Source organism: Sminthopsis crassicaudata, chromosome 1 (genome assembly GCF_048593235.1).
Source record: "Sminthopsis crassicaudata isolate SCR6 chromosome 1, ASM4859323v1, whole genome shotgun sequence".
Taxonomy (NCBI): domain Eukaryota; kingdom Metazoa; phylum Chordata; class Mammalia; order Dasyuromorphia; family Dasyuridae; genus Sminthopsis; species Sminthopsis crassicaudata.
In genome coordinates, this window is record NC_133617.1 from 683,055,455 (window position 1) to 683,082,663 (window position 27,209).

The window sequence follows — 27,209 nt, forward strand, 5'->3', positions numbered from 1 at the left end:
CAGGCCTGAACATAAAAACAGCTATGTTAATTTGGATCTTTTTAAATTAAATGGCAAAAAAAAAAATAAAATGTATTTTCTTACCAAGTGAGAAGCAAAAAACAAAATATATTTTAAGAATAATAATAGAGAATAAGAAAAATGGAGAAAATACATTTGTGAAACACAAATATGAATGACTATAGAAACACTCGTTTTGCAAATGATAGTTTTATGTTTATTTATTGGTAACATGTATCCAACATCTAGGTCTGGCACAAATCCATCCTTTATGTGAGTAAACAATAACTGAATGATTTTTTCCACTCAATTTAGCAACATTTAAATAGTATTTATCATATGCAAAATGCTCTTACAGGTGTTTCTTATACAAAGATGAAATAAGACATAACTCTTTCCCAAAGAACTTATCAATGAATGGCAGGAAAAGGGAAAAGGGAGAAGAGGAATAAGACATTATCAATAACAACAAAAAAACAAACTTATAGAAGACAGAATATATTTGTTATAAATAAAAGCTCTTGATGGACTGTTATAAGAAATATGAAAAAGCAGTGATTCCTTTCAACTGAGAACAATTAGAAAAATCTTCATGAAGGAAGTAATATATGAGTTAGATCTTGAAGAAAGTGAAGAGTTTTAAAGGAAAAGGGAAATTTGTTTAATACTTTGGGAATTGTGTGAGCAAAGGAAATAAAAGAATTGAGAGAGATATGGTGATATAGTTGGCTTTACTATAAACCATGATGAGAAGTAATAGGAGATAAGGCCAGGAATAAGTTGGAGCTGAATTGTGGAGAAACAAAGATAAGGATTTATACTTTATTAAATTACTAATAGGAAGACAGTGCAAGTTTCTAAGTAGAAGAATAGCATAATCAGAGAGTTGCATACATTAGGAAGACCAGTAAGAGAGATATATGATATATTGAGTATAAGAGATATAAGAGAGTAAATGATATATTGCAGAGAGAAGAAACTGGAAGAATGAAAAAACTCTTTTATGGTGCTAAGTCCCTTTCAGAATATATTCTGTCAGCTAAGGGCATGCCCAATCTAGCAGGATGTTCCCCTTCTGCTGGGTAATTGTGAGTTCCACTGAGGAACTTGTCTTTTATGTGTTCTCTCATTTTATTTTATATTTACCCATTATCTATTATAACCTTTAATTTTGTCTGCAATGCATTCTCTTAAATAAATCTATCTTTTGCCAAAGAGAATGGCCATTGTGAATTCTTCTCATGACTGACCTCCAACTCTTGGTTAAGAAGCTATTAAATGAGAACACAGTTGAAGAATGAAACTAAGATATTTGAAATGGTTATCAGAAAGGAAAATTTAAGAAATACTGAGGAAGTAGTGATAGTACTTAACAACTGAAAGACTATATAGCATGAAGGAAAAAAGTCAAAGTTGAATGCAAAGTTTTGCATACAGGTTTTGACCAAAGGAAGGAAAGAGTAACATCAAAAGATATAGATGATGAGGGTCAGAAAAGCGATTTCTTGTTCTAAAGGCAAGGCACAAGGCACATCATAATAATGTTCTCTTTGCCAAACAGTACTTTTATTCATCAGAAAAGGTCATAAAAAATATCCAAAGATGATTTTGCAATTTGCTTTGGAAGGGGACAACTTTATAGCTCAGAGGGAGAAGGGAGAGATAAAGGAGGGATTTAGGGGGTAACAAGGATGTGGATTTAGCTTAAAGATAGTTTGGGAAAACTTAGTTCCCATTAAGGCCCAAAGGTTGTTGTGACTGTCTAAGATGCTAACTAGACAGTCTAGTTAAACTTAAATTTCCACCATGGTTGGAAAATAGACTCAGACTTGACAGCATTCCATACAAACAGGATAGGCTGAGAAAACTAATTTCCTTTTTATATGAAAATATGGTTGATTATAGCAGGATGGGTTCCTTTTAGCATTTCCTGAAAAGGGAAAAGAATAAGCTGGTTTCAGAGTTCACATCATAGAGAAGCCAGGAAGAATGACAAATTGTGGTAGAAAGATGATCAATTTGGTTCTGAAGAAATTAAGTGTTAAATGTCAGGAGGATAAACAGGTTAAGATATCCAATAGACATTATAAATTAAAGAATTAGTTTGCTGGGCAAAAGTCAAAAGAGGAGATATAGATTTGGCATCATTTTGGTGATGAGGTCACTGAAGAATCACAAGAATAGAAATAAGCATAATAATAAGGAACTATACTAAGCTCTATAAGTCTTTTTTTTTTAAGCGCCTGACTTCAAGGAGAGGAAGATAAAAAACTAAGACTGAGAAGAACGTTAGAAACAGGTCTTCAATAGTAACTCATATTTAATGTCTTTGAGGAAGATCATGACCCAGTAAAAGAGAACCAACTAATTTAGAAGTCTAAACAAGAGAGAGTATCTAGGAGAAGCATGAAATACTATAGATCAAGGAGGAAGACTGGAAAAAAAAAAAGTCATAATCTTTGGCAATACAGAGGTTATCAGCAACCCTAGAGGGGGGGAAAACAATAAAATTATAAGGGTAGAATTAAGATCAGACATTAAAAAATCGAGGAATAAGTGTGTCATTACTTTGAGATAGCAATATAAATTATTCCTTCCAGAAGATTGATAGTGAAGGAAAAGAGAAAGAATAACAAATTGAAAAAGTATTATGATCAAAGGAAGATTTTTAAGAAGACAAGTATATTTATAAGCAGAAGAAAAAAAGAGTGAACAGAGAAAGAATTGAAGCTATGAGAGAGAAAAGGATGATATATAGACCAAAGGAGAGCTACTACTTAATCAAAATAAATGCCAGGCCAATCGATACATATTTATGGTAAAACTACTAGGTACAGAATTAATACTTAATTTTAATTTAATGGTTAGAAAGAATCGTAATTAGTGAATCATAAAAATGAAAATTAGGACAAATTAATAGCATGCTATGTCCAAAATCTTATTTGGATGAAAGCTATGGAATATTATTGCTCTGTAAGAAATGACCAGCAGGATGAATTCAGAAAGGCTTAGAGAGACTTGCATGAACTGATGCTGAGTGAAATGAGCAGAACCAGAAGATCACTATACACTTCAACAACAATACTGTATGAAGATGTATTCTGATAGAAGTGGATATCTTCAACATAAAGAAGATCCAACTCACTTCCAGCTGATCAATGATGGACAGAAACAACTACACCCAGAGAAGGAACACTGGGAATTGAATGTAAAATATTAGCACTACTGTCTATCTACCCAGGTTACTTATACCTTCAGAATCCAATACTTAACGTGCAACAAGAAAATTGGATTTACACACATATATTATATCTAGGTTATACTGTAACACATGTAAAATGTATGAGATTGCCTATCATCTAGAAGAGGGAGTAGAGGGAGAGAGGGAGGGGAAAATCTGGAAAAATGAATACAAGGGATAATGTTATTTAAAAAAATACTCATGCATACATACTTCAAAAAATGTATAATTATAAAATTAATTTTAAAAATCTTATTTGGAAATACTTTTGGAACAATCTACAAAAGTTATTATAAATTGATTCTTTAGTAGATTTGCTTGATATGCCTACTCAAGTAAAATAAAGATTTCTAATTATGATTACATATCTCTAAGTACATAATTGCATTTTGTTTAGACACCAAAAAACAAATTTGCTTCTTAAAATATGTACAATTAGTACAAATAACCTAAGTTTATAAAAGGAAGCTGCATATTTCAAACAATATGGATTTCCTTTGGAATATTTAAAGGTTATTGAACTCTCTCAAACAGCTCAATGATCTATGCTAGTCTGTGTTTCCTTATTTTTAAATTCATCCTCCTGAGTAAATAGCCACTGAAACTTTAGGCTTTAAATTCTAAAAAATCTCATCCAAAAATTAAAAGAAAACATTAAACATTCATTTATGATGGACATACTAACATACATAACTATAAAGTAGGTCTTTCAGTATATATTATAATAAAAACTATAAAATCTTACCTGGAACAGTAGTGTCAATTGGTGTATGCCAATGGAATGATGGGTCTATCAACTCTACATCGCGCAGATTTTCAGTTATACATAGTATATGAGGACTTCTTTGATGCAACATGACATAAATTTTGACTGAAATATAGTATCCAAAATTGTCAATTATATTTCTACATTAATGATTTTTCCATACTATCTTAATATTATAAAACTTCCCCCACAAAAACAAAGATGTCAGGATTTTGTTACAGTCCTTTACTCCAATTCTATAATAACTGCCCTTCTAGAAAAAGAAAAATATTTTTTAGTCTTGGTTTATAAATCTTCTTTCTTCTTTTTCCATTAATTTTATTCAATATTCCTAATAAATATGTCTTTATTATTTAAAAATATTTCCATATTTATGAAGCATATGCTTAATTAAATAAAGAACTTAATTCAAACACAAATGGGTATGTTATGACCTGTGGCAAGTCACAAAAACTCTCTTCACTTTTGTCTGTAAAAATAAGGAAGTCAGACTGGATGATACAAGTAGAGAAAGGACTTCAGACTCCACATAGTCCAATCCTTACTTAGATAAAAGTACCTTCTACAAAATACCCAATAGGAACTCAATCATATTTTACTTAAAAACCTAGGAAGCAGAAACCTGCTGCTTGCTATTGTCCCTCCACTTTAGGAAAGCACTATTAATTAAAAAGTTTTTCTTTATACTGAGCCCAATTCTGGAACTCTAAACTTCATCTATTGCTCCTACTTCAGTCTCTGAGATTGTCTAATATTTCCTAAAAATTTTTGTTGTTCAAGTTACTTCAATCATGTCCAAATCTTCATGACCCCATTTGTGGTTTGGGGGGACAAAGATCCTAGAATGGAATGAAAAGAATCCTTCTCCAGATCATTTTATAGATAAAGAATTGAGGCAAATAGGTTTAAGTGACTTGCCCACTGTAACACAACTACTAAGTATCTGAGGCCAAATTTGAACTCTGGAAGATGTCTTACTTTCTAACTCCAGGCCCAGCACTCTATCCATCACTATATATCTATCCATTTGTCCATTATCTTCAAAATTAGAAGCATTAAGATACTTATAAATCATCTCTGCCCCGCTCCAAAAACAAAAAATACCTCCAGATTAAACATTTACAATTCCTTTAGCCAGCCTCATATGGCAGGATCTTAAAAGTCTTTACATACTACCTGCTCTCCTCTAGCTTATCACTCTCTTTCTCAAAAGTGATTCTAAAACTGAACCTAACATTCCAGAGATTATCTGGCCTGGGAAAAGAATAACTAGATTATCACCTATATGGTTTTAGCTACCCTAACTTTCAGAACACATCTCAGCTCACCATCTTTCCAAGGATAGCAAGAGATCCTATCAATCAAATCAAAGATTTGGTTAAAGACTACATAACCTATTGCTACGGATGGATGGATGGAAGGAAGGAAGGAAGGAAGGAAGGAAGGAAGGAAGGAAGGAAGGAAGGAAGGAAGGAAGGAAGGAAGGAAGGAAGGAAGGAAGGAAGGAAGGAAGGAGAGAGGGAGGGAGGGAGAGAAGGAAACAGAAGCAGGGAAGGAGAAAAGAAAAAAGAGGAAAAAAGAGAGGAGAGAGGAGAATAAGAAGGAAAGGTAAGTCCAGCATGAACTATCTTTAGTCATTACACTGACCCTCTTTGATCAATGTTAGCCATGTAGATACTTAATCATTCCTTTAAATAAGAGATTCCAGAGGGAATAAAACTCCAATTTGTTGACTTATTACTTACAGACACTATTATATTTCCTTTTCCAAAAAAATTAAGATACATGTTCTCTAATCTTTCATGACCTCTTGAATTCTCCAAAATTTTTCAAAAATCTGTCAATAGCTCAACAATCACATTCACCCTTTCTTTCAAGGCCCAAGAAAGGAGCTTGTCAGAGTTTAGTGATTTAATGACACTTTATCTCCCAATTTATCTTGGGTTTGATTAGGTGGGATATGTATACACTGGGCTCACTTTGCTTCCTTCCCTCAGTCATAAGCAAATTTGAACAAATACTTTTTTTTTTCATCTTTTTGCACAGAAGCAAAAAGACAGGAGAAGTAGTATAACCAAGTTTTGATCACCGTAAGTGATCAAACTGAAAAGAAAGTTAGTGTTGCTTCCCCTGAAATCCTATAAAAACCCTCTTCTTATTTCTTTAGTTATAAAAATATCCAGATAGTAATAGAATATATGATGGCTGAGATGATACCAGAAAGTTCACTGATGATTTAAAACCTTACTTGGAATGATTCTCTGGGAAGTAAGAGGGGAAAGGATACTGGAAAAAGTTTTGGTTTTGTAATAAAATAAAAAAAGTTTGAAAGATATTATTTAAAATTTGCTTTTAAAAAAACTATTAACGATGATTCTGTTCTAGGAGTCCAGAGAGTTGTACCAATTCCACAAAAGTTGCATATCAACCAGAAGAAACAATATGATGATTAAATCTCTAGAGAAATGTTGTCTACAAGCAGTGTCAAACCCAAACAGAAATGGTTGAGCCCCCATGACAGAAAACCATAAATTGACACTATCTATAATGTATAACTTAATTTGTTTTATTAAATATGTTCCAATTACATTTTAACCAGGTTCCAGCTAAGAGTTTTGCTGCCCTTCAATTTGACACCTCTATACAAACGTACTGCTGCAAAATACTCATTATATATTTTCATATCTTAAGTTCTCACTGTACAAAATTTAATAGAGAACAAAGAGCAAAGTAAAGTATTTAACAATGTTTACATTTTATAGTGAATGCAATAGACTATTTGATGATGACTAAGAACAGCTACAAGGTTAACAAACTAAAATGCATATTCTGAATGAATATGAAAGAGAAAAAAGATATTAAAAATTATGACAAAAATAACAGTCCCCTAAAGTCATTAAAGAATCAACTTGTCATTTCACAAAAAATAAACTCTGAAGAACCACAAGTTGAATTCAAACATTCACTATTTCCAAAGAAGCCCGCTTTAACAAATAAAAATAACATAAATAAATAATAAAATGTTGTTCCCCATTAGTTTTCCTAATCTCATAAGATTAAATACTGTAGATTTCAAGGTAAAACTGTATCAATTTGGACTGAATTCAAAATGTGAAATTGTTGTATAAGTAACTAATTTTTAAAAAGTATATCAAAAGTGGAGTCTACCTTTAATGCTACTGTAATAGAATGTATCATATTTTACATACTCTTAAATTTTCAAGTTAACTTTGAGGAAGGGTTAATTGCTCACATGCTGCAGATATTATTTCCTCACAAATCCTTGCAGGAGGCAAGGTTGAACTTGAATGGACACAATCATATGGTAAAAATTATCTCAGAGACATGAAGAGTTGTACCATGGACTTTAATTAAAGAAAAATATTCATATTACTGTCTCAGAAGCACTGATTATTTATTATTTAATTTATGAATACCTGGAAAGTTATTTGATCCTACAAATTTCACTATTTTTGCCTCTTCAATGATCTTTCTTAAGTATCTTTCAGAATAGAAATATCCAACTGCAAAAAAAATTTGAAAGAAATTAACAGTGCTTTAGGTTATAATAGAAAAGATGAGTTATTTACTTTGAATTATTAGCATCAGTTGTTAAATTGCTAAGAGAATTATAAACCTATTACCACTGAAACTTGTAGTATTTTTGGTAAGAAAAACACTAGGACATGTGCAAACCTTCAACAATAATTTATTAAAACATTTATTATATACAAATGACTGTGTGTGCATATCATAATGATATTAAATGGTCTTTTCAATTCAGATCATTCTATCCTATTTGTTACAAATATTTTATTTAAATTTAATAAATATCCACTTATATGCCACAGTTCTTTTCAAGAGACAACATTATACAAATATTCCCAGAAGATGTTTTTTTTTTTTTATATAAAGAAACAAACAAAATAAATTTTAGATATGGATGCTCACAGCCCGAATATACTATAAGACTATTCTTGCATTTCACAGAGAACAGAGGATTTAAATCTAAAAGAAGCTTTAGACATCATTTACTCCAAACTTCTCAATTTGCTGATGGAAAAAACCCAGCATATGTTCATACAAGTAACAACAAATACAATAAGGATTCAAAACCTGAGCTCCTAATTTGAAATATACTGTTTTTTTCCACTACATCAGATGAACAATTATCCTACAATGTCTTAAAAGGAAACCTACATTCCTTAGGGATTTAAATAATTAAACTCCATTAAATTAGTCTCTCTCTACCTAAAAAGAAATGCCTGATAGTTAAGAGTAGTAGCAAGAATTTAGTGTCAATAACTTTGAATCAATGGTCTCTACTAAACTTCTATAGTGTCCAATGATGTCAAAAATTATTTCAAAAATTATTGGTAATTTCTCAAGAAATCATAGTAATGACGGATATCAGTCACTACCTCATGAAACTGTAAACATTAAAATGAGATAATGTATTTAGGATACTTTGTAAACGTTAAAGTGCAACATGTCAGCTATCATTTTTGTTGGCTTTTTATTAATTTCGGTTTCTTTAATGGGGAAAAGAATGTTTATAATACTGATTTTGCTAAATTTTGAGTCCACCAGACTTGAGTTCAAATCCTCTCTTACTATCTGTGTGACTTTGAGTAATTTTCTTAATTAACCTGCCTCAGTTTCTTCATCTTTAAAATGAGAGTAATAATAACTCTTGCCTCAAAGGGTCCTTGTGAGAATCAAGTGAAATAACACATGTAAAGAAAGCATTGGGCAATGCTAAAAGTGCAGTATAATGTTAACTATTACTATTATTGACAGAATAAATGGTTACAATGTGTTAAACACATTGTAAACTTTAAATGGCTACATGAATGTCAGGTACTATTTGTATTATACTGAAGTCTGTGTCATCTATTGATTGCTTTTGGCATCTTATGTTATAGCTTCATTTATCTATCTAGTGTACAGAGAGGAAAGAGCAGAGGCCAAATCTAACAATAACTGCTACTCCTCCAGCACTGAGCCCACTGGCAAAAACACTTCCATAATTGTTTGTTCCTAGGGAAAGTATTTTCATTAGACTTCAAAGACTGTGAGAACTGTTACTATATTTTAACACTTTATTTCACCTAATACCCAGGACCATTAGCAGACAGTAAGTATAATAAATGTTTAATGGATATGCAAATGCTCTGTACTACGTGATAAGGAAATTGTAAAAATCATAAAATAGGATGAGTAATAAACAGCAAGGGGGAATAACCAATGGGGATACTATGATCCTGTATACTCCAAGCAAGTACAGATAATCTGCATTTAAGAGACAGTAATAAGAACAGGCAGATTCAAGAGATATTCAGAAGCAAGACTTAGTAAGTGATTGGATATAAAAAATGAGAGCAAAAGCAACAAAGAGGTTTTGAATATGGATGATTTATAGCATGGGCAAAGTAAAAGGAATCCATTTATGTACATATTGTCATTGTAATAAAGAAATAGTGTTAATACTACTCTATGTCTCTATATGGTCAAGAAAAATCAATGGTTTTAATAGAAACAATGCCCACCACTGGATTTCTGTTTGCCTCTAATTCATGACAGATATGGGATCACCCATTATATTTGTTTATTTTTCCCCTTACCACCCTGAGTCTTTACTTCTATCAAATGTCTACTGTTCTCACCTTCCCCAGGGTTTCTGCATTTTAAATAAACTCCTTGAAATTATTCTGATAATTTGCTGTAAAGTGTTTTTATTAAACAAAATTTTCCTAAATATAAAAAAGAAATAAAGAATGATGCAGCCAGAACTTTCTAAGTTAAAACATACCTTTTGAGTTAAAAGGCAAAGTGTTCATTTAAACATAAACCTTTTAAATGATTTACTGATCAATTTTCAATCACTTCTAAATTATCTAAATTACTTTCTGTCTTAAAAACTGAAGGGACAGATTCAAACTAATATGAAAACTTAAGAGCTTAAGAGTTTAAAAATGACAGTCAAATCCATAAAAACATTTTTTTTAAATCAACAAAATTCTTGCTGTGTATACCTTAAACCTATAGATGGAGCTCTAGTATCATTAATATTTTTATGGCAACAAGATGACAAATAATGTTGAAATATGATACTTTATTAAACCAAAATGTCTATATAGACATGTATGAGTGAAGTTTAAAAATCAAACTAAAAAACTGAATTGTAAATGTATTAACAGCCAAAAAAGAAAAAAGAAAGAAAATCAAACCTAAAAAATATGAACCTTAATCTCTTGTACCTTCAAGGCACAGATTTATATTCAGGAGTAAATTCAACATTTATTAAAGTTTTCCATGTTCTGTGCACTAAAAATATAATGGTAAAAACATGAGTTTTAAACTTCTTTAGCAGATTATATTCTACTGGAGTACTATAAACACAGAAGTATAGTACAAGGAAATTGTGGGAGAGGCTACTATTGTTACAATTAGGGGATCCGGGGATAGTGTCCCAGTTGAGCCAAAGACAAAGTTATGGGGAGATGAAAATGTGGGAAGAGGATATGTTTTGAAGTGGCTAGTGCAAATATCCAAAAATGGTAGATGACTTATCAAGCTGTTTATTAGTAGAGCTTGACTGATTGTTCCTGAAAGGCAAGTATAGAAATAAGACTGGAAAGACAGAAGAAGCATGACCATGCAGAACTTTACAAGAATTTATATTTTATCCAATACGTAATGGAAAATTATGTTCATAACAGGTTAGTGCCAATGGTTACTTTTTGAATATTTTTTGGAAACCAAACAGGAAATAGCTTGAAGAGGAGAGACCAGAAGCAGAGAAACCAAAAGGATATTATAGTAGTGCAGAAGAAAGGATATGAGAAACTGTACTGGGGTAGTGGTCATATAAAGAGACTAGAGAGTGAAAGAGACAGAGACAGAGAGAGAGAGAGAGAGAGAGAGAGAGAGAGAGAGAGAGAGAGAGAGAGAGAGAGAGAGAGAGAGAGAGAGAGAGAGAGAGAGAGAGAGAGAGAGAGAGAGAGAGAGAGAGAGAGAGAGAGAGAGAGAGAGAGAGAGAGGAGGAGAAGAAGAAGGAGGAGGAGGAGGAGGAAGGAGAGAGGGGGGGGGGAAGGGACAAGACTTAGCAAATGATCAGATATAGGAGATAAAGAAAGACTTAAGAATGACTCCAAGATTATCAAACTGGATGCCTGGGAGGGTGCTAGTAGCATTTTCACCAAAAAAAAATCAAGTTTGGAAGACGGTTGTTTTTGAGGATAGGAGAGATAATGAGTTATATTTTCTAAGTATTGAGTGTGAAATATCTATTCTATATCTATTAAGATATAAATGATGCAGTTCATGATTTATGATTAGCACTCAGGAGAATTATTAAGAGCTTGAAATACAGATATGAGAATCAACTGGAAAGATAGTACTTGAACCCATATGGGCTGAACTGGAAGTGAAATCCAGCTGCACTAGTAGCTGAATAATCAAATGATTTGAAAAAAAACAGTAAAAACTAGACTGGTACAGATTAAAATGCAGAACTCTGCTTTGGAGTAGTTTATAAAGCATCATAATATCACAAATTTGCTGAACATGGAGGACGAGTTCAAACCTCTCATTTTACAAATAATGACACTGAGGCACAGCTAAATCAGAGCAATTTACCTCAGGCACAACAGAAATGGTAGATTCAAATAGATTTGTCTGATTTCAAGTCCCGCCCTCTATCCACTGTGCCCTTGTAACTGCCATTTACTTAAATCTTAGTACAGTAACGTTTAACACAAATTTTAAGCAAGAATAAGAAAATCTTATCCTCATAAAACCCTATATTTAGAGGTGAAAGAGACCTTAGCAACCAATCTTATCTCTCTTTTAATAAGGGAGCATCTCTGAGGGTCAAAAATAACTAAAATATCAGCTTTATTTGCCTCCTCTAAAAATGGTCATTGTCTTTTATTTCCTTACAATTAAGCAAACTACCACAATTTATAAAAACTAATCCATTTTTACTTGAAGGTTTTTCAAAGAGCAGACATTTGTTCATTTATTATACACAAGATCACAACTTTAAGTTAGGAAAAACTTAAGGGTCAATCTAGTCTCTTTATAAATGGGAAAGCTGAGACCTGAACACTCAGATAATAGGGAGGATTCGAACCCAAGAATCTGACATTCCAAACCCAGAGAACATTCCACAGCACCGCTCCACCTCTCGAGAGATCCCACAATTAAGTGCTCAGACTAAGCAGGTTGGGCTCCGCCATGGCCCGGGACGTTTCTCTTTAAGCCCCAGACCGTCCTTAAATCCTCCCACTTTCTTTTCTGATTTATCCCAGCCGGGTCTGCTCGCTCCTCCTCTCTCTCCCCACAACTCCCACGCGGCCTCTCTTCCCTTATCCCTCTCAGAGCGCGAGGCGCCTTACTTGAAGGGGACGCCAGGAGGTGCAAGAACAAGAGGAGGAAATACTGGGAGCGGCGGCAAAGGCGAGGGCGACGGCTTTCCCGGGCCCGCCTCAACAGGACCCGGGACGCGCCCTCCATCCAGACGGCTCCTCCTACCGCCTCTTGGCCCAGAACATCGTTACCATGGGAATCTAAATGAACGCTGCTTCGTCTGCGACTGCGCCGATGGAATGTCCAGTGCGCAGGGGCGGAGCGAAAGAGGGCGGGAGCAGGACTAGCGCTGAAACCCGGGAATAGGACCAATTAGGTAGAAGGGGAGGGGCTAGTGAAGAGGTAGGACCAGGAGTGGGAGGGAAGATGAGAATTGGAAACTGAATGGATGCTTCTGAGAAACTAATCTAGGAAAGGGCACGTGGGACAGGATGGGAGATGTAAGACTAGGGACCTTACTAAATTACCTCTGAACTTTCAGCTGTGATTTTGGAACCTATCCTGTAAGCCCCTTGATCTCTCTTGGAGATTTCGTCAGTTCCCACGGGGGCAGAGGATGCCTTTCGGAGGGCTTCCCTCCACTGTATTCACGTGTCATATCCTATTCCTAAGTACTTAATATCAATCAACACTCCAGGAGCATTTCTTAGATTTTCACTGGGTTCCTAAACTGCTAAATGATGGAGATATAAGGAAAACCAATAAAAGTGACGTGTGTTCACAAGGTCAAAATATGCCAAAGTATTTGAATTTTAATAGGATAAACATCAAAAGAAAGATGGAGTTCTTGGAGAGGGTCCTCAATAATCTTTGGATTTAAAGGGGCTCAGAGACTAAAAACTTTGATAACCTTTGTTGTAGGCAATCCTCAAAGACTAAAAATAACACAGAAGCTGATGACGTGGGAATTCCTTCATTAGGGGATTTCCCTAAATCAGTGAAATCACAAAATCCAAAAACTTTTTCTGAGGAACCACTCCTACAAAAGGGGGAAAAAAATAATACCTTGCTTTAAGCAGTTAAAATTTTACTGGGGGCAATAATAGTGAAAAATACAGTACAACAGATGAGTACAAACATGATAAATTTTGTTATTCAGTCGGTTCAGTTGGGCTTAATTCTTTGTGTTTTGGTGTTTACTTAGCAGAACTAGTGAATCAATTTGTCATTTCCTTTTCCAGTCCATTTTACAAATGCAGGATTAAGTAACTTGTAAGCAGTGACTTGCTCAGGGTTGCACAGCTAGTGTCTGAGGTCTTATTTTAAATCAAATGTGGTTGTATGTCCAGCACTTTGTCCACTGAGGTAATAATCAATAAACATTCATTAAACATCTACTGTTGCAGTGCTAAAAACTAATAATAGCTATTATTCTACATTAGCTATTTATATATTATGTTACATTATATTGTGTCATGTCATGACAAATCATGTCACATGGTAGAACATTATATATGTGTGAATATATAAAATATGGTATTGTATATCTATAAATACAATAGTATTTACATAGCAAGTTGAGATTATGTTTAATTATTTGATCCTCATAACAACCTGAGCTGAGAGCCCAGGGTCACATAGATAATAAGTGATTCAGGCAGAATTTTAATTAAGCTCTTCCTGACTCCAAGGTGTACCTCTTAGCTGCCCCTATTAGGGCTAAGCATATAGGGAACTATTTAATATAAATCTATCAATACTCAAAAAGCATTTCTTAGGTATTCATTGTGTTCCTAAACTGTGCTAAATGATAGAGATAGCAAGGAAAAGCAATAAAACAATCTCTACTTAAAGAGCTTACATTCTCAGCTACACCCAGAGAAGAAACACTGGGAAATAAGTGTAAACTGTTTGCATTTTTGTTTTTCTTCCCAGGTTATTTTTACCTTCTGAATCCAATTCTTCCCTTGCAACAACAACAACAAAAAGAAAAAAGAAAAAAAAATTCTGTTCTGCACACATATATTGTATCTAGGATATACTATAACATATTTAATATATATGGGAATGCCTGCCATCTAGGGAAGGGGGTGGAGGGAAGGAGGGGAAAATTCAGAACAGAAGGAGTACAAGGGATAATGTTGTAAAAAATTACCTATGCATATGTACTGTCCAAAAAAAATGTTATAATTATAAAATTAATTTTAAAAAAAAGAGAGCTTACATTCTAATAGGAAAAATAACAGTCACAACTATGCAAATACAAAATGCAGAGTAGATGGAAAGAAAGTAATTAAAGTGAAATTGCAAGATGTCACAAACAGTTAAATATATCCATGATAAAATGGAGAGTTAGTATAACTGGGAGCTCCAGAAAAAATTTCCTGTAGAACTATAGATGAAATGTGGAAATGAGCCTTGAAGAAAGCTAAGGATTCTAAGAGGTTACTTTCAAGGGATACTTTCAAGCTGTTTCAAACCAAGGAAACGCTTAGGAAAGATCTTCTCACATTGTGGGAAGGGGAAAATGGGAAGGGAGAAGACACCCTTAGAAGCTAATTACTCCAATCCCTTCATTTGACAGATGAAGACACTGAGATTAAAAAAAAAAAAAAAAAAAAAAAAAAGTCTTGCTCCAAGAAATATGGGCCCTAAATTGCTAACCTTTGCCTCTAATCCAGGTCCTCCAACAGATCCAATGCCTTCATATTTTTCACAAATTTACCTTGACCTTATTTAAAAATAAATGTGGCTGTATTTTCTAAAAGTGTGGCTGTATTCCTAAAGCATCTTCTGTCTCCTTTGTTTTTCTACCATTCTCCCATGAAACTCATACTCTTCTTTTTCCTTTTAAATCTCTTTGTGTCAAATAACACAGAAAACCAGTATAATAAATGGCAGGAACTGGTTTGTTTTTATTTTATTTTTCAGTTGTCAAATATTTGTATACCCAGTGCCTACCAAGGTCCCTGGGGGAGACCTGAACATGTCTGTAGGCAGTAGGAAGAAAGGACAGGGAGAGATTAAAAGAATGGGGATGTTAGAGGGTGCAATCTTTTGGAGAAAATGGGATGCCTAAAGCAGATGACTGTCAATTTCTGTCCAGAAATCCAGTCTTACAGGGCCTATTCCCTACTGAATATCTCCCTCCAGCTATCCCAATAACATCATGAATTCATTAAGTCCAAAACAGATCTCATATTTTCCTGAAAATCCATCCTCCCTCCAAACTCTATCATCCTAATCACCTAGGCTTGACACCTATATGTCACTCTTGACTCATTACTTTCTTCCACCCTACATATCCAATCTGTTTCCATGGTCTAGCTATTTTATATTCTTAACAATTCTCACATAGGCCCCTTCTTTCTTTTAATACTACCTCGACTTATCACCTTGTTCCTAGACTATTACTATAGACTGATGGTTGCTTTCCCTCTCATAAATCTTTCTCTTCTCCAAATCATTCTCCACTCAGATATCAAAGTAACCTTCCTAAAGAACAAGTCTACATTTGCTATATCTTCCTAAAGAGCAAGAGTATACAAATAACAATAATGCCTATCTTTGAAGAGCTTGCATTCTATTGAGTGAAATTAAATAAGCATATCCAAAATAAATATTTTAGAGAAAGTATTACATAAATTAAATACCAAGTAGTTTATTACAAGATGGTTTGAAAGGAATGTGTAAGGAGTGAAGAGATCAGGAAAGACTCCATGTAGAAGAAATAGGGGGTGAGGAAAAAAGTACATTCCAGTCAAGGAAGAAAGTCAGTGCAAAAGCACAGAGATGAAAGTTGGAAGGCCTTGTGTGAGAAGCAAAGAGAAGGCCAATTTGTTGGCTTCAGAGAATATGGAAAGAGGGATACTGTGTAATGAGGCTAGAAAGATGATTGGATTTAGATTGTAAGGGAATGGAATCAGTCACTTAAGTAAAGAGGTTATTCTTAATAAGAAGTAAGTCCAATATAATCCAATATAATCATGTGAGATGGAGTAGAGAAAAACATAAAGGTGGGAGATACTTGAGTGATAGGAATTAAAGAAGACAGGAAAGGAAGATCATGGAGAATGGCTTCAGTTTTTTCCTAAAAATTATGAAGCAAAATTTCTCAGCTAAAAAAGTTGTTAGTGATGGAAAATGATCTGGGAGAAAATTGAGGGGGTAAGGTATTGGAGGGTCAGTTCCTCCAATGTGTCCACTAACTGTATTCTTATGAAATAAGTTTTCTTTAAGATATCTCTACTGAAATTGTTTGAACTCATTTTTCCTCTAGCAATTCTGCCTTTAATTCTCTCAATTGTTTTTATTTTAATATTGAATTGATAATTTCATTTGATCATTTATCTGAATATCCCTCCAAAAAGTCCTCAGATTTTTCTACCTATTTCATTTTTTGATATTTTTGTATTACTTTTGAGGGGAATATTGAGGATCTAAACTTTCTGTGTTCTCTCAATCTTCTATTTTTTTTCCCCCTGAATAACAATCACTAACCTTATTCTCCTTTCTAATTCAGTGTTGCAAGACCTCAAAGTCAAGTTCTACAAGAATATTTTCATTAGTGAACTCAGGGGGATTTTCATCTATGATAAGTAGAGATATAAATCTTTAGAGGAGTTAAAAATTCATCTCAATTTTTCTATTGAGTGTATCAAACATAACTAACTTTTTCAAAGTTCATATTATTCAAGTACAGAAAGAAATAACAAGATAGCTAACATATTATAGGCTTTATGATTTGTGAACCACTTTAAGAAAGTATCTCATTTTATCCTCCCCTATTATTACCCACATTTTACAGATGAGAAAACTGAGGTAGATAGGTTAAATGATTTTCCTAGGTTCACACAATTAGTATATATGAGACAATTACTTGATCCCAATTACTGTGCTAAGTAGATGTTTGGAATATTTTAATTTATATTTAATCTGACAATTAACTCATATAACATTGATTTATATTTCTCATATAACATCAATTAATAAGTTATAGTTATACTTAAACTCAAAATTTTTTGAAAGAGAAAACATCTTCATGGGTTCTGGTAAAGATGCTATGACAGAAGTATTATTAACAAAAACTAATTATTCTTCTCCCCCAGAATTTATATTATGATATATAAAATTTATTTCAGTATATGTAAATGTTTTACTGTTGCCAAGCAACAAAGTAACTCATAATTCTTTCTGCAGCCAAGTTCTTCTGCATAACTGACTGTCTTGAGGACAGGGAAAGGCTGTAGGACAAATCATTTTTCCCCCTCTTTAAAGCAATTCAAACTACACTGCAATTTAGAAGCATGAACAAATTTTTACTCTAGACAAAGTCTAATTTCCATTTATTGGAAAAGAGTTTATAAAGTCTTTATTTTAAATTGTGGTCATTAAAACATTTTAAAAACCAAAATGACATCAGATCATAAACAAGGACAGATCACTATCCCTGAGCCTCCCATCAAAGCAGTGAAACGAGTACCATTGAAGAAAATGGATTACTCTCACTACTGTCATCTCCTTAAAAAAATGGAGATGCCCTTTGTGAGAGGAAAGGAGGACAGACATTCATTTAGCAGTTTTGAAGAGAAAGACAGTCTTGCTTTCCTGAAATTTCACCCTTATCCTTCTCCTGGCCTGCCAGACTATCACTTATACTGTCCATATCCCCCACCTGCTGGGAAAGATTATGCCTCATTTCCACATCGAAAAGAAATATCTTTGGGTGATCCTTGTTCAGGATTTATAAGTGCAGGAGGTGATGCTAATTTACTACCTGGAGTTGGCAAAAACATCCCAAATTTAGCAAATTTCATTGATGTGACGCCTCAACACCGAATCCCTTTAACAGAAAATGGATTAAAGAAAGAAATTAAAAAGCGAACAACACTATTAGAAGAGATAAATGAGAACACAAGATGGAATTCCACGAAAGTATCTGATGCTGCCATCAGAGCCAGACTTGGAGGTAAATAAAAAAGCAGTTTTTTTTTTAAAGCTACAGAATGAGAAAAAGGAGTATATATGTGTGTGAATATAATATTCAGAAATTAAGAAATTAGTGATAGTAAAATATAGATCTTAAGACAAAAAATTGTGTTCTAGGCTATAAAATCAGTGATAATACCGTGTTTCCCCGATAATAAGACACTGTCTTATTATTTTTTTGGGACTAAAAAACACCAGAGGGCTTATTTTCAGGGGAGGGCTTATTTTATCCTCCATCATGCCCCTTTTATCCTCCATCATGCCCATTTTAGCCTCCATCATGCCCCTTTTAGCCTCCATCATGCCCCCTGAGTGCTTATTTTATTCTCCATCGCTTACTGAACTTACCGAGTTTTTAGATGGTCCTGTCTCAGCTCTACTCCGCGGCGCTGCTCTCAGTAGCGCCAGCAAGCAAATCACCAGGGAAGAAGAGGATGACGCGCTCACTGCTGCAGCTCTGATTGGATGCAGCTCGGAGCGCGACGTGCGTTTCACCCGGGAGGGGAGGGCGGCGCTGCTTACTGAAGGTACCGCTACGCAGCATATAGCGCAGGGGATCACCATGATGACCGTTTTCATAGTAAGTTCGATAGGGCTTATTTTCGGGGGAGGGCTTATTTTAGCGGAATATTAAAGAGTATGTGGGTGTCTTATTTTCAGGATAGGTCTTATTATCGGGGAAACACGGTATAACAAATATTCTATTGCATAAGCCATATGCTAATTATTATGTGGTTAATATCAAAGGGCATTATAAATCTGAGAATGAAGAGAATGATTAATATACTACAGCTTGTGGCTGAAGAGGAGTGGGGTCTCTGGTCATGGTTCTAGCATGGAAGAGAGTCCTTGTGCATGCTCATAGACCAGACTATAAGGCAAAAGGGCAGTGACCACATCTCTCCTTAGATCATACCACCTTAGAAGAACTGAAGTGGGAGAGAGTAATATATGTTTGAAAATTAAGAAAAATAAAAATAGGCATTCATGTACCTAGCAAAAGGTTCATTAATTGTTTTCAACTAATTGATAAGCATGTATTAAGTTTATCTAAATACGATGTACTATATTAAGCACCGGAGATGCAGAGAAAGGCAAATTTTTATTTATGTATTAATTGGAAAGAGGAGATCAAGAAGGGTCAAGAGGTTAGCAATTATGATAAAAAAAAAAAAAAGAGGGTATTGAAATTCAGAAGGAATTTTAGTTACATAGGACAATTTTGAAAGTGGCACGTAGAATTTTTTGAAGTAATGTAAAATGGTTCATAGTTTCATATAGAATAATCTTTTTTGTTCTGACATGTGATTACATTCCTCCCCCTTTGGAGGAATTTATAAATAAAGGGGAGGAATGAGAAAAATAATACTCAAACCTATAAGAAAAAAATTCTCTGAAGCTATGACAATTAAGCCTGCAACAATAAAAGAAGACAAAACATATATATATAATGCCTACTGATATAGTAGCAGAAAGCTGTATACTTAAGGCTTTCACTAAAATTTCATAAACATCTCCAATTGTACTATGTTCTGGGAGAACCACAGCCAATTCAAATAATTTGACAGTCTGTATTAAAACTGGACTATGGTAGCCTTTACCTAAGCTTGTCTAGAGCAGTTACTTGTTCTGAATCAGCCCCTTCCCTCAATAAAGAATATATTAGGGGCAAAAATAATGTCCCTGCACCCATTGCATGATAAAAAGTAGATACTGCTATTACAGGGACAGGATTGTATTCCATGGGGCAAAACTGACAGTCAAATCTCTCCTGGAAGGTTTTATATGTGGCAGAGAATTAATAGGTATTTGTGCACACTCTGTCACTCCCAGTCTCCTGTACAGGAGACAATATATTTGCCATAATAAGGAAGTAAGAGGAGACAGTGAGTTGGGAAACCTGATTCAAGACTACCAGGAATAGAAAAGTCTAGGATAAAGACAAGAACAAAATGCCCAAGAGAAAAAGGTTAGACTTAGGCCTATCTCTTCAGCAATGAGATAATTCAAACCAGTACTAGTTCAGTGATGAAGAAAGCCATGTACAGCCAGAGAGAAGACAATGGGAATTGAGTGTGGTTCACAACATAGCATTTTTACTCTTTTTGTTGTTGTTTGCTTGCATTTTATTTTGCTTCCCTTTTTTTCTTATGCTGCCCAATAATTATATAACTGTATGCATATATTGGATTTAATATATATTTCTACCATATTTAATACTTGCCATCTAGGGGAGGGCATGGGGGAAAGAGGTGGGAATTGGAACACAGGCTTTTGCAAGGGCTAATGTTGAAGAATTGTCCACACATGTGTTTTGAAAAATAAAAATCTTTAATTAAAAAAAAAAAAAAGACAGGCCTAGCTCTTAAAAAAAAACACAGCAGCATAGGAATTAATAAAAATAGAATAAAGGATAAGAACTTCCAAAAAGGTTACAGTGAAATACATATAATTAAAGAAAAGCAAACCCAAAGATTCTTATGAAAAAGCAAAAAAAATTCATTCTAAGTATAGCTGAGATTGTGAATTGACAATAAATTGCAGAATCATTCAAAAATATATAAAATCTTTTAAAAATCCAAATTGAAAAAGCTTTCAAAGAAGGAATAAATAAGATTAAGAACAGAATAAACAATAAAACACATGATGAAAATCTCTCCAAATTAAGAGGCTCAAAAAAGAGAATGAAATATTTCTAAATCATAAAGTGAAAGAAAATTTGACAGAAGGAAAAGGACAAAAATTTGAAAGAATGTATGAATTTTATACAACTCGAAATGTCTGATCTTCAAGATAGGTTGCATGTAATGTGTCTAGGATAGCAATTCCTAGCCAAATGATATATTTGGAGTTCAGTACCAAATGATGAGATTGATGTAGCGACCAAATGATGGGGTTCAGTCATGTGAAGAATTCTCTTTGGCAAAAGGTAGATTTATTTAGGAAAAGAGGCTATAGACAAAATAAAGAGATAAAATAGACACCAGGACTAGTAAATATGAAAGAGTTGGGAGAGCATATAATTAGACAGGAAAGTGATTTTTAACAATTAACAATGGAAAAGACAAATTAGCTAATGGAATTCATAACTAAACTGAGAATGGAGATATATTCCATGAGGTAGAAATATGCCCTTAACTGACAAGATAAATCAATAGAGGAATTTAGCACCCTAAAAAAGTTAGTTATAAGAAGGAGAAAGACACCATGAAGCAAAACTCTGTAATGGTGGGCTTAACCCAGGGGTTCAGCAAAGATGGCTTGGGCCCTACTTATTAGGGAAATTTAACTCTAGAAGTTTGACATAACTTGGATTTCTAACTGGATATAAAAAGGTGGGGCCACCCATGACCTTCACGGAAGGTAGGACTTGAAGATTAACTGATCTCCATTCTTCCCTGCTTTCCTCAAGAGGTAATTTTATCAGTACTTGAGGCTCTCTCTGCCAACCCCACCTAGTAACTTTGGACCTCATCTAGGGGGGAAAAAATGATTACAAATCCTAAAGATCCTAGGACTGAAATTAATACAAAAAATTTGACCCAAAGTTTTGAAAATCGATATTAAAACATTGATTGATAAGGTCCACAGATAACTGATGTAAGAAAAAACTAAAGTTTAAAATTACAAGAGAAATAATCATTAGGTCGAGGTTTGGCACAGGGCAGAGAGTAGTGGGAAGCCCTTCTGATAAGCGCAGGTCCTTCGGGAAAAAAAAAATTTATGAACCGAAAAAGTTAGACTGGCAAAAAGAAGTTTATTGGCACTAAGAAGTCGGCCTTTGCCAGGAAGACTGACTTCCTTCATGGCAAGATCCCAACAGAAAAGTAAAGGTCTAGAAGAGGAGTCCTGGCAAAGAGAGAGAGATAAAGATCCTAGCAGAGAAATCCCAACAGAGAGGAAAAGAGGGGTGTTGTCCGATTAGGGAAATAGTTGAGAAATAAAGAGTGGTTAATGCTGAAAAGAGAATGTCTTCTCTGTGGGCAGGGGGTCCTCGAAGGCAGTTATGCCAAGGAGAGAGAAATTCCTTGGCATGATTCCTGCTTTTGGCCCTCTGCAAGGAAGTACTCCAAGTTTCCCCTTTTTATAATTTGAAACTTTGGCTAGGGGCTGAGTGCAGTTTGAGTTGAAATCAGACCAAAATCTTTGTAAATTGAATAGAAATTTTTCAATTGAATGAGTGTCCCTGGAGTAATATGCAGCTCAATAGAGGTCAAGACAGAAATCTACATCTCCCGCTAAGGCTAAGTAGGAGTGATCCTGGATTCAATTAGTCCCACCAAGATAAACAGACTGAAACTACTTTATCTTGATTCCTTAGGGCAGGTCTTTCTCGGGGGAAGAGTTTGAGGAGTGTCTCCCCTCCAAGGAGTTCTCAAGCACTTTACCTCATGGCTCTTCCCAAAAGTCTGAGAGAGAGTTTCAGAATGCCCTACAGCAATTATATTTCAGAATTTCATTGCTAAACAACACAGCTTACTAGTAGCCAAAAGTGAGGCTGCCAGTTTGAAAAGAATACATTTGAAAAGCCCAAGAAGACTCCACAATAGAAAAGAGGTTAGAGAAAGTAGCATTTTAGGGAAGGAATTTGGAACAAATCATTTAAACAGGAGAAAGGGAGACCTTATAGGAATTGATTAGGGGAAAAAAAAAATAGGGATGAGAAGCCAAATTGCCTTGCTGTGAGCATGCATAGTCAAAATCTTTCCAGCTTAGTAGTGTTGTGCCACAGTTCCCTTTTAATGTCCGGACTCAGTTTCCCTAATTGTCCTATTCAGTTATTCTGCCTCAGGTTATAACCATACTCTCTTAATGTTCCATAGGATAAAGGTCTTATATCTTAGACCTTAGGCAATACTTATTCCCTCTTAATGTTTGATGGGATAAAGATTTCTATCCATTTTAGACATTATTAGAATATCAGGAGCCTCTCCAGTACCTCCCTCCATCATGTTATAGTAGGTGCCTCCCCCCATTAGGTCATCCCCATCCAGGTACCTCCCCCATTATGTCATTGTTACCCTATAAAACAATCTTGTATCTGACATTCACAGCTAGAGTCTTTGAGATGATAAATTGTTCAATTGTTCTCTAATCTCTATATTGCTCTGTTTCTCTGGCTTTACAGTACAACCTTTCAGACTTTGGACTTCATTAATAACTTTTTGGGAATCCAGGGTGACTTCTAGACTACAATGACATACTTGCATAGAATTTTCATAGAAATATAGCTTATATTTGAAAGTTATGAATTCATAACTTTATCAGAGGTCTCCCAGACTCTTATGTTTTGCCCAATAATAGGTTCCAGACCAAGCCCCAAGTGGTCATTGCTTGGGTCCTGATAGACTCAGAGTGAATGTAAACAGCAGTCTTTTCTACTTTGGCCAGAAATCTAGAGGATCTTCCCCTCCCAGATTCATTTATTTAGATTTTTTTTTTTTTTTTTTTTTTTTTGGACTAGGTGAAAGAGACCATTCTTTGCCTCAATTTCCATCTAACCTTAATCACTGAATATGTGTGTCCTCAGTCACACTAAGACCTCTGGAAGACCTTAGCTTTAAAAAGGCAAGGTCTCTCATTTCATCCAGGGACACCTCCAGTCATCCTGATCTATATTTGGCCAGATGGCTCTGGAGGTGAAAATGAGGCAAGTGACCTTGCATAGACTTTCTTCAATTCAATCCAATTCCATTTGCAAATCATGGTGTTGAGAGGTGAGAGTTGAGACACAGTTAGTGTTTGAGGGTCCCCAGGTCTGTATCACAGATTATGTAAAAGAATTCAGTCCTAACCTCCAAATTAAAAAAAAAAAAAAAAAAAAAAAAGAGTTTATTAACATTTAGCAGCTCTTTCTCTCAGTGGGTTTCTGATTAGCAGCAAAGATTGGGATTACAGGATTCAATTTTATTTAGTTTTCTGTGGTCTGAGGCTAGGGATTATCTCCAGATGAATTGAGGGAGTAATTTCCAGGTCAATAATGGGTGGAAATTATTCCTCAGGCCAGGATCTCCAAATTAATTGAAAGTAGGGGTTATTTTGGGATATTACTCCAGGCCAGGCGAAAGAGTGTGGGGATTATTAGGGGAGTTTCCCCAAGACCAAGTGAAAGGGTGGAGAGAGGTTGTCAGGAGATTCAGGGTTTCCTAACTCAGGCCTCTCCCCCACAAAGATCAGAGGATCACAGAGTCCTTGTTACAGCAATGACAGCACTTCCATGATGTCATTGTCCTTTTTGAGAAGACAGGATGAACTACAAGAACCATTAGCAACAATAGCAAAACTACTTAGTAATTCATCCTAGTAAATTGTCAAGAGTTCCTCTGGTTTAAAAAATGTTCACCCTACAGCCAACCTTAATTCTAATGCCTTCTCTCTGTGGTGATTTCCAGTTTATCCTGTAAATGGCTTATTTGATCATTGTTGTTTGTTCCTCCATTAGGCTCCTTGGGGGCAGAATATTGTCTTACCTTTTGTTGTATGTGTTGGCACATAGTGGGCACGTAAATGTTTTTTGACTATCAACCTTAATATTAGCCTTTCTAACTTAAACGAGACTGGTCCTTGGATTATAAGGTATACAATCTGTCATATACTCAAAACCTTTCTAATTTGACAGGAATTTCCAATTTAACATTCCACTGGTATAGTCTAGAAGAACCCAAGGGTTAATTAAACATCATGATAAATCATTTAAAAAAAGACGTCAGAGGAGATTCTAAATGGAATTTATCTTCTGATACAAATAGTTTAAGCCTTCAAAAACCAATACTGCTTGTGTGTTGCCTATTATTACCATTATGAAAATTAGTGGTAGAATGGAATTGTTGTAGCACTTTGTTTTCATCATGAGAGAAAAGTTTACATAGAACTCTATTGTTGTAAGGAGTCATTTAGCCATCTCTTCCCCAAATCATGAATTCTGTCCTAATATGTCCCTTATGAATGGTCATCTAACTTCACTTGAAGACTTCGAATTGACAATTCTTCTAAAGAAACTGATTTTAGTTTTAGATAATTTTATTTATTGGGTTATATATATATATATGCCTTATGTTGAATTAACCTCTTCTGTATTTTCTTCTTAATGGTTTCTGGAATTTGCAATCATAATAATTCAAATTTTTAAATACTTTTTATAATTAAGGGGGCTTTTCACTATTTTTTTCCCATATTCTTTTCTGATGTAGCTTCAACTTCTAACCTTATTCTGTTAACTGAGTGATTGGTTGACAAACCTTGAAATAGACTGGAAATATTAACAAAATAAGAAACTGTCCCATCCTAAAATTAATAGGATAAGGGAGTTTCATCCTTGTCAGTAGAACAAGATTATAATAAGTTTTGTATTCCTGTGGTGGATTAAAATCTGTCATCAAGGCAAGAGTTGATGGCAGTGTAATTACTGTAAACTGTATTTACCAGAGAACACCAACAACCATCAGAGAATAGATTTTGGGGAAGATTAAGTATATTCAGCAGTGGTAATGGCCAGATGTCAAAATAGGAAATTAAAATGTACAATAATAGAGGAAAGAGATACAAAGCTAATTAACTCTTAAGTAAACTCATATTCTATTAATCAAAAAGGATTTTGTAGCCACTAAAATTTATGTAAATCATAACTCAGGCCACCTACATACAGATTTCTACCACTTGTCAATTATCTTTGACTTGAGAGACAAAGAACACTAACCAGTGGACTTACTATATAACTCCAAGATTTGAAAGATTTTTTTTTAATCTTATAAGCAAACATATCTAATTAGGAAAGAAAAAATACACAAAAATAAGATATATTTAATATAATTGGGAGATTCCAAATTTTAAAATTTTAAGGTATCATATCTAATTCCACTATCTCATTTGAGAATATTTATAAGTCAAATCATTCACACATAGAATATAAGTAGACAATAAATAATTGTTGACTTATAAGAACTCATTTACATTAATAATGACTGCCAGTGAAAACTGAGATTTGGAAAAGTTACTTGATTTTCCTTTGATATCACAGATAATTGGAAAAATATTCGTAAAATACCATCATTGCTATTATTCTGGAATAAATGTTTGACCCAAGTTGTTAGGGAGTGAGGGAGGAGGACTGTCAAATTGAAATACAATATACATACTACATTTTTGACCCTATAGTGGACTCAATGGAAGATACAAAGACATAGTCCACCATTGAGGAAGCTTACTATTTAATTGCAGCTCTAAGACATAAACTTGCAAAATGACAAAAAATGAAAGAAAATACAACACAGTTTAGTATAATATAAGAAGTAATCAATCAATAAGCGTTTGTGGAGGCAGTTAGATGGTCTTAGACAGAGTGTTAGGTCTAAAGTCAGGAAGACTCATCTTCCTGAATTAAATCTGGCCTCAGATACTTACTTGCTGTGTGATCTGGGCAAGTCACTTAACCCTGTTTGCCTCTGTTTCCTCAATTGTAACATAAGCTGGAGAAGGAAATGGCAAACCACTCCAATATCTTTGTCAAGAAAATCCCAAATGGGTTCATGAAGAGTTAAAGATAATAAAAAAGGAAGGAACAATGAAGCCTTTATAAAGTACTTATTCTATGCTAGGAACTTTGTCTAAATGCTGAGGATAAAAAGAAAAAGAAACATTCCATGGCTTCAAGTCACTTACATTCCATTTGAGATAAAACATATATATAAATTGTTACATGCAAAATAAATACAAAATAGATAAAAAGTAGCCATAGAAGGGAAGGCCTCCTGAAAAACGTGGTACCCATTGGTAATTCTTTAAGAAATACAGAAATTCTAAGAGTTAAAGGTGAGGAAGACAAGAATTCCCAACATCAAAAACAAGCAGGATAAGAATATGGAGAAAGAAAGCATGTTAATGTGTGAGGAAATTCAAGTAAGT

General features: G+C 34.3%; 2 protein-coding genes across 2 annotated transcripts in view; one reads left to right on the forward strand and one right to left on the reverse strand.

Annotated features, from left to right (window-relative positions):
• Positions 1-12,978, reverse strand: part of ZPBP (zona pellucida binding protein) — a 103,535-nt gene extending 90,557 nt beyond the window's left edge. The window contains exons 1-4 of the mRNA XM_074282743.1: positions 12,926-12,978; positions 12,410-12,669; positions 7,445-7,531; positions 3,987-4,112 (exon numbers count right to left, since the gene is read on the reverse strand). Of these exons, the coding sequence (XP_074138844.1) occupies positions 3,987-4,112; positions 7,445-7,531; positions 12,410-12,669; positions 12,926-12,978 (526 nt within the window). The remainder of the gene's footprint in view (positions 1-3,986; positions 4,113-7,444; positions 7,532-12,409; positions 12,670-12,925) is intronic.
• Positions 12,979-17,493: 4,515 nt separating this feature from the next.
• Positions 17,494-27,209, forward strand: part of SPMIP7 (sperm microtubule inner protein 7) — an 80,484-nt gene continuing 70,768 nt past the window's right edge. The window contains exon 1 of the mRNA XM_074288857.1: positions 17,494-18,288. Within this exon, the coding sequence (XP_074144958.1) occupies positions 17,733-18,288 (556 nt within the window). The 5' untranslated portion in view covers positions 17,494-17,732. The remainder of the gene's footprint in view (positions 18,289-27,209) is intronic.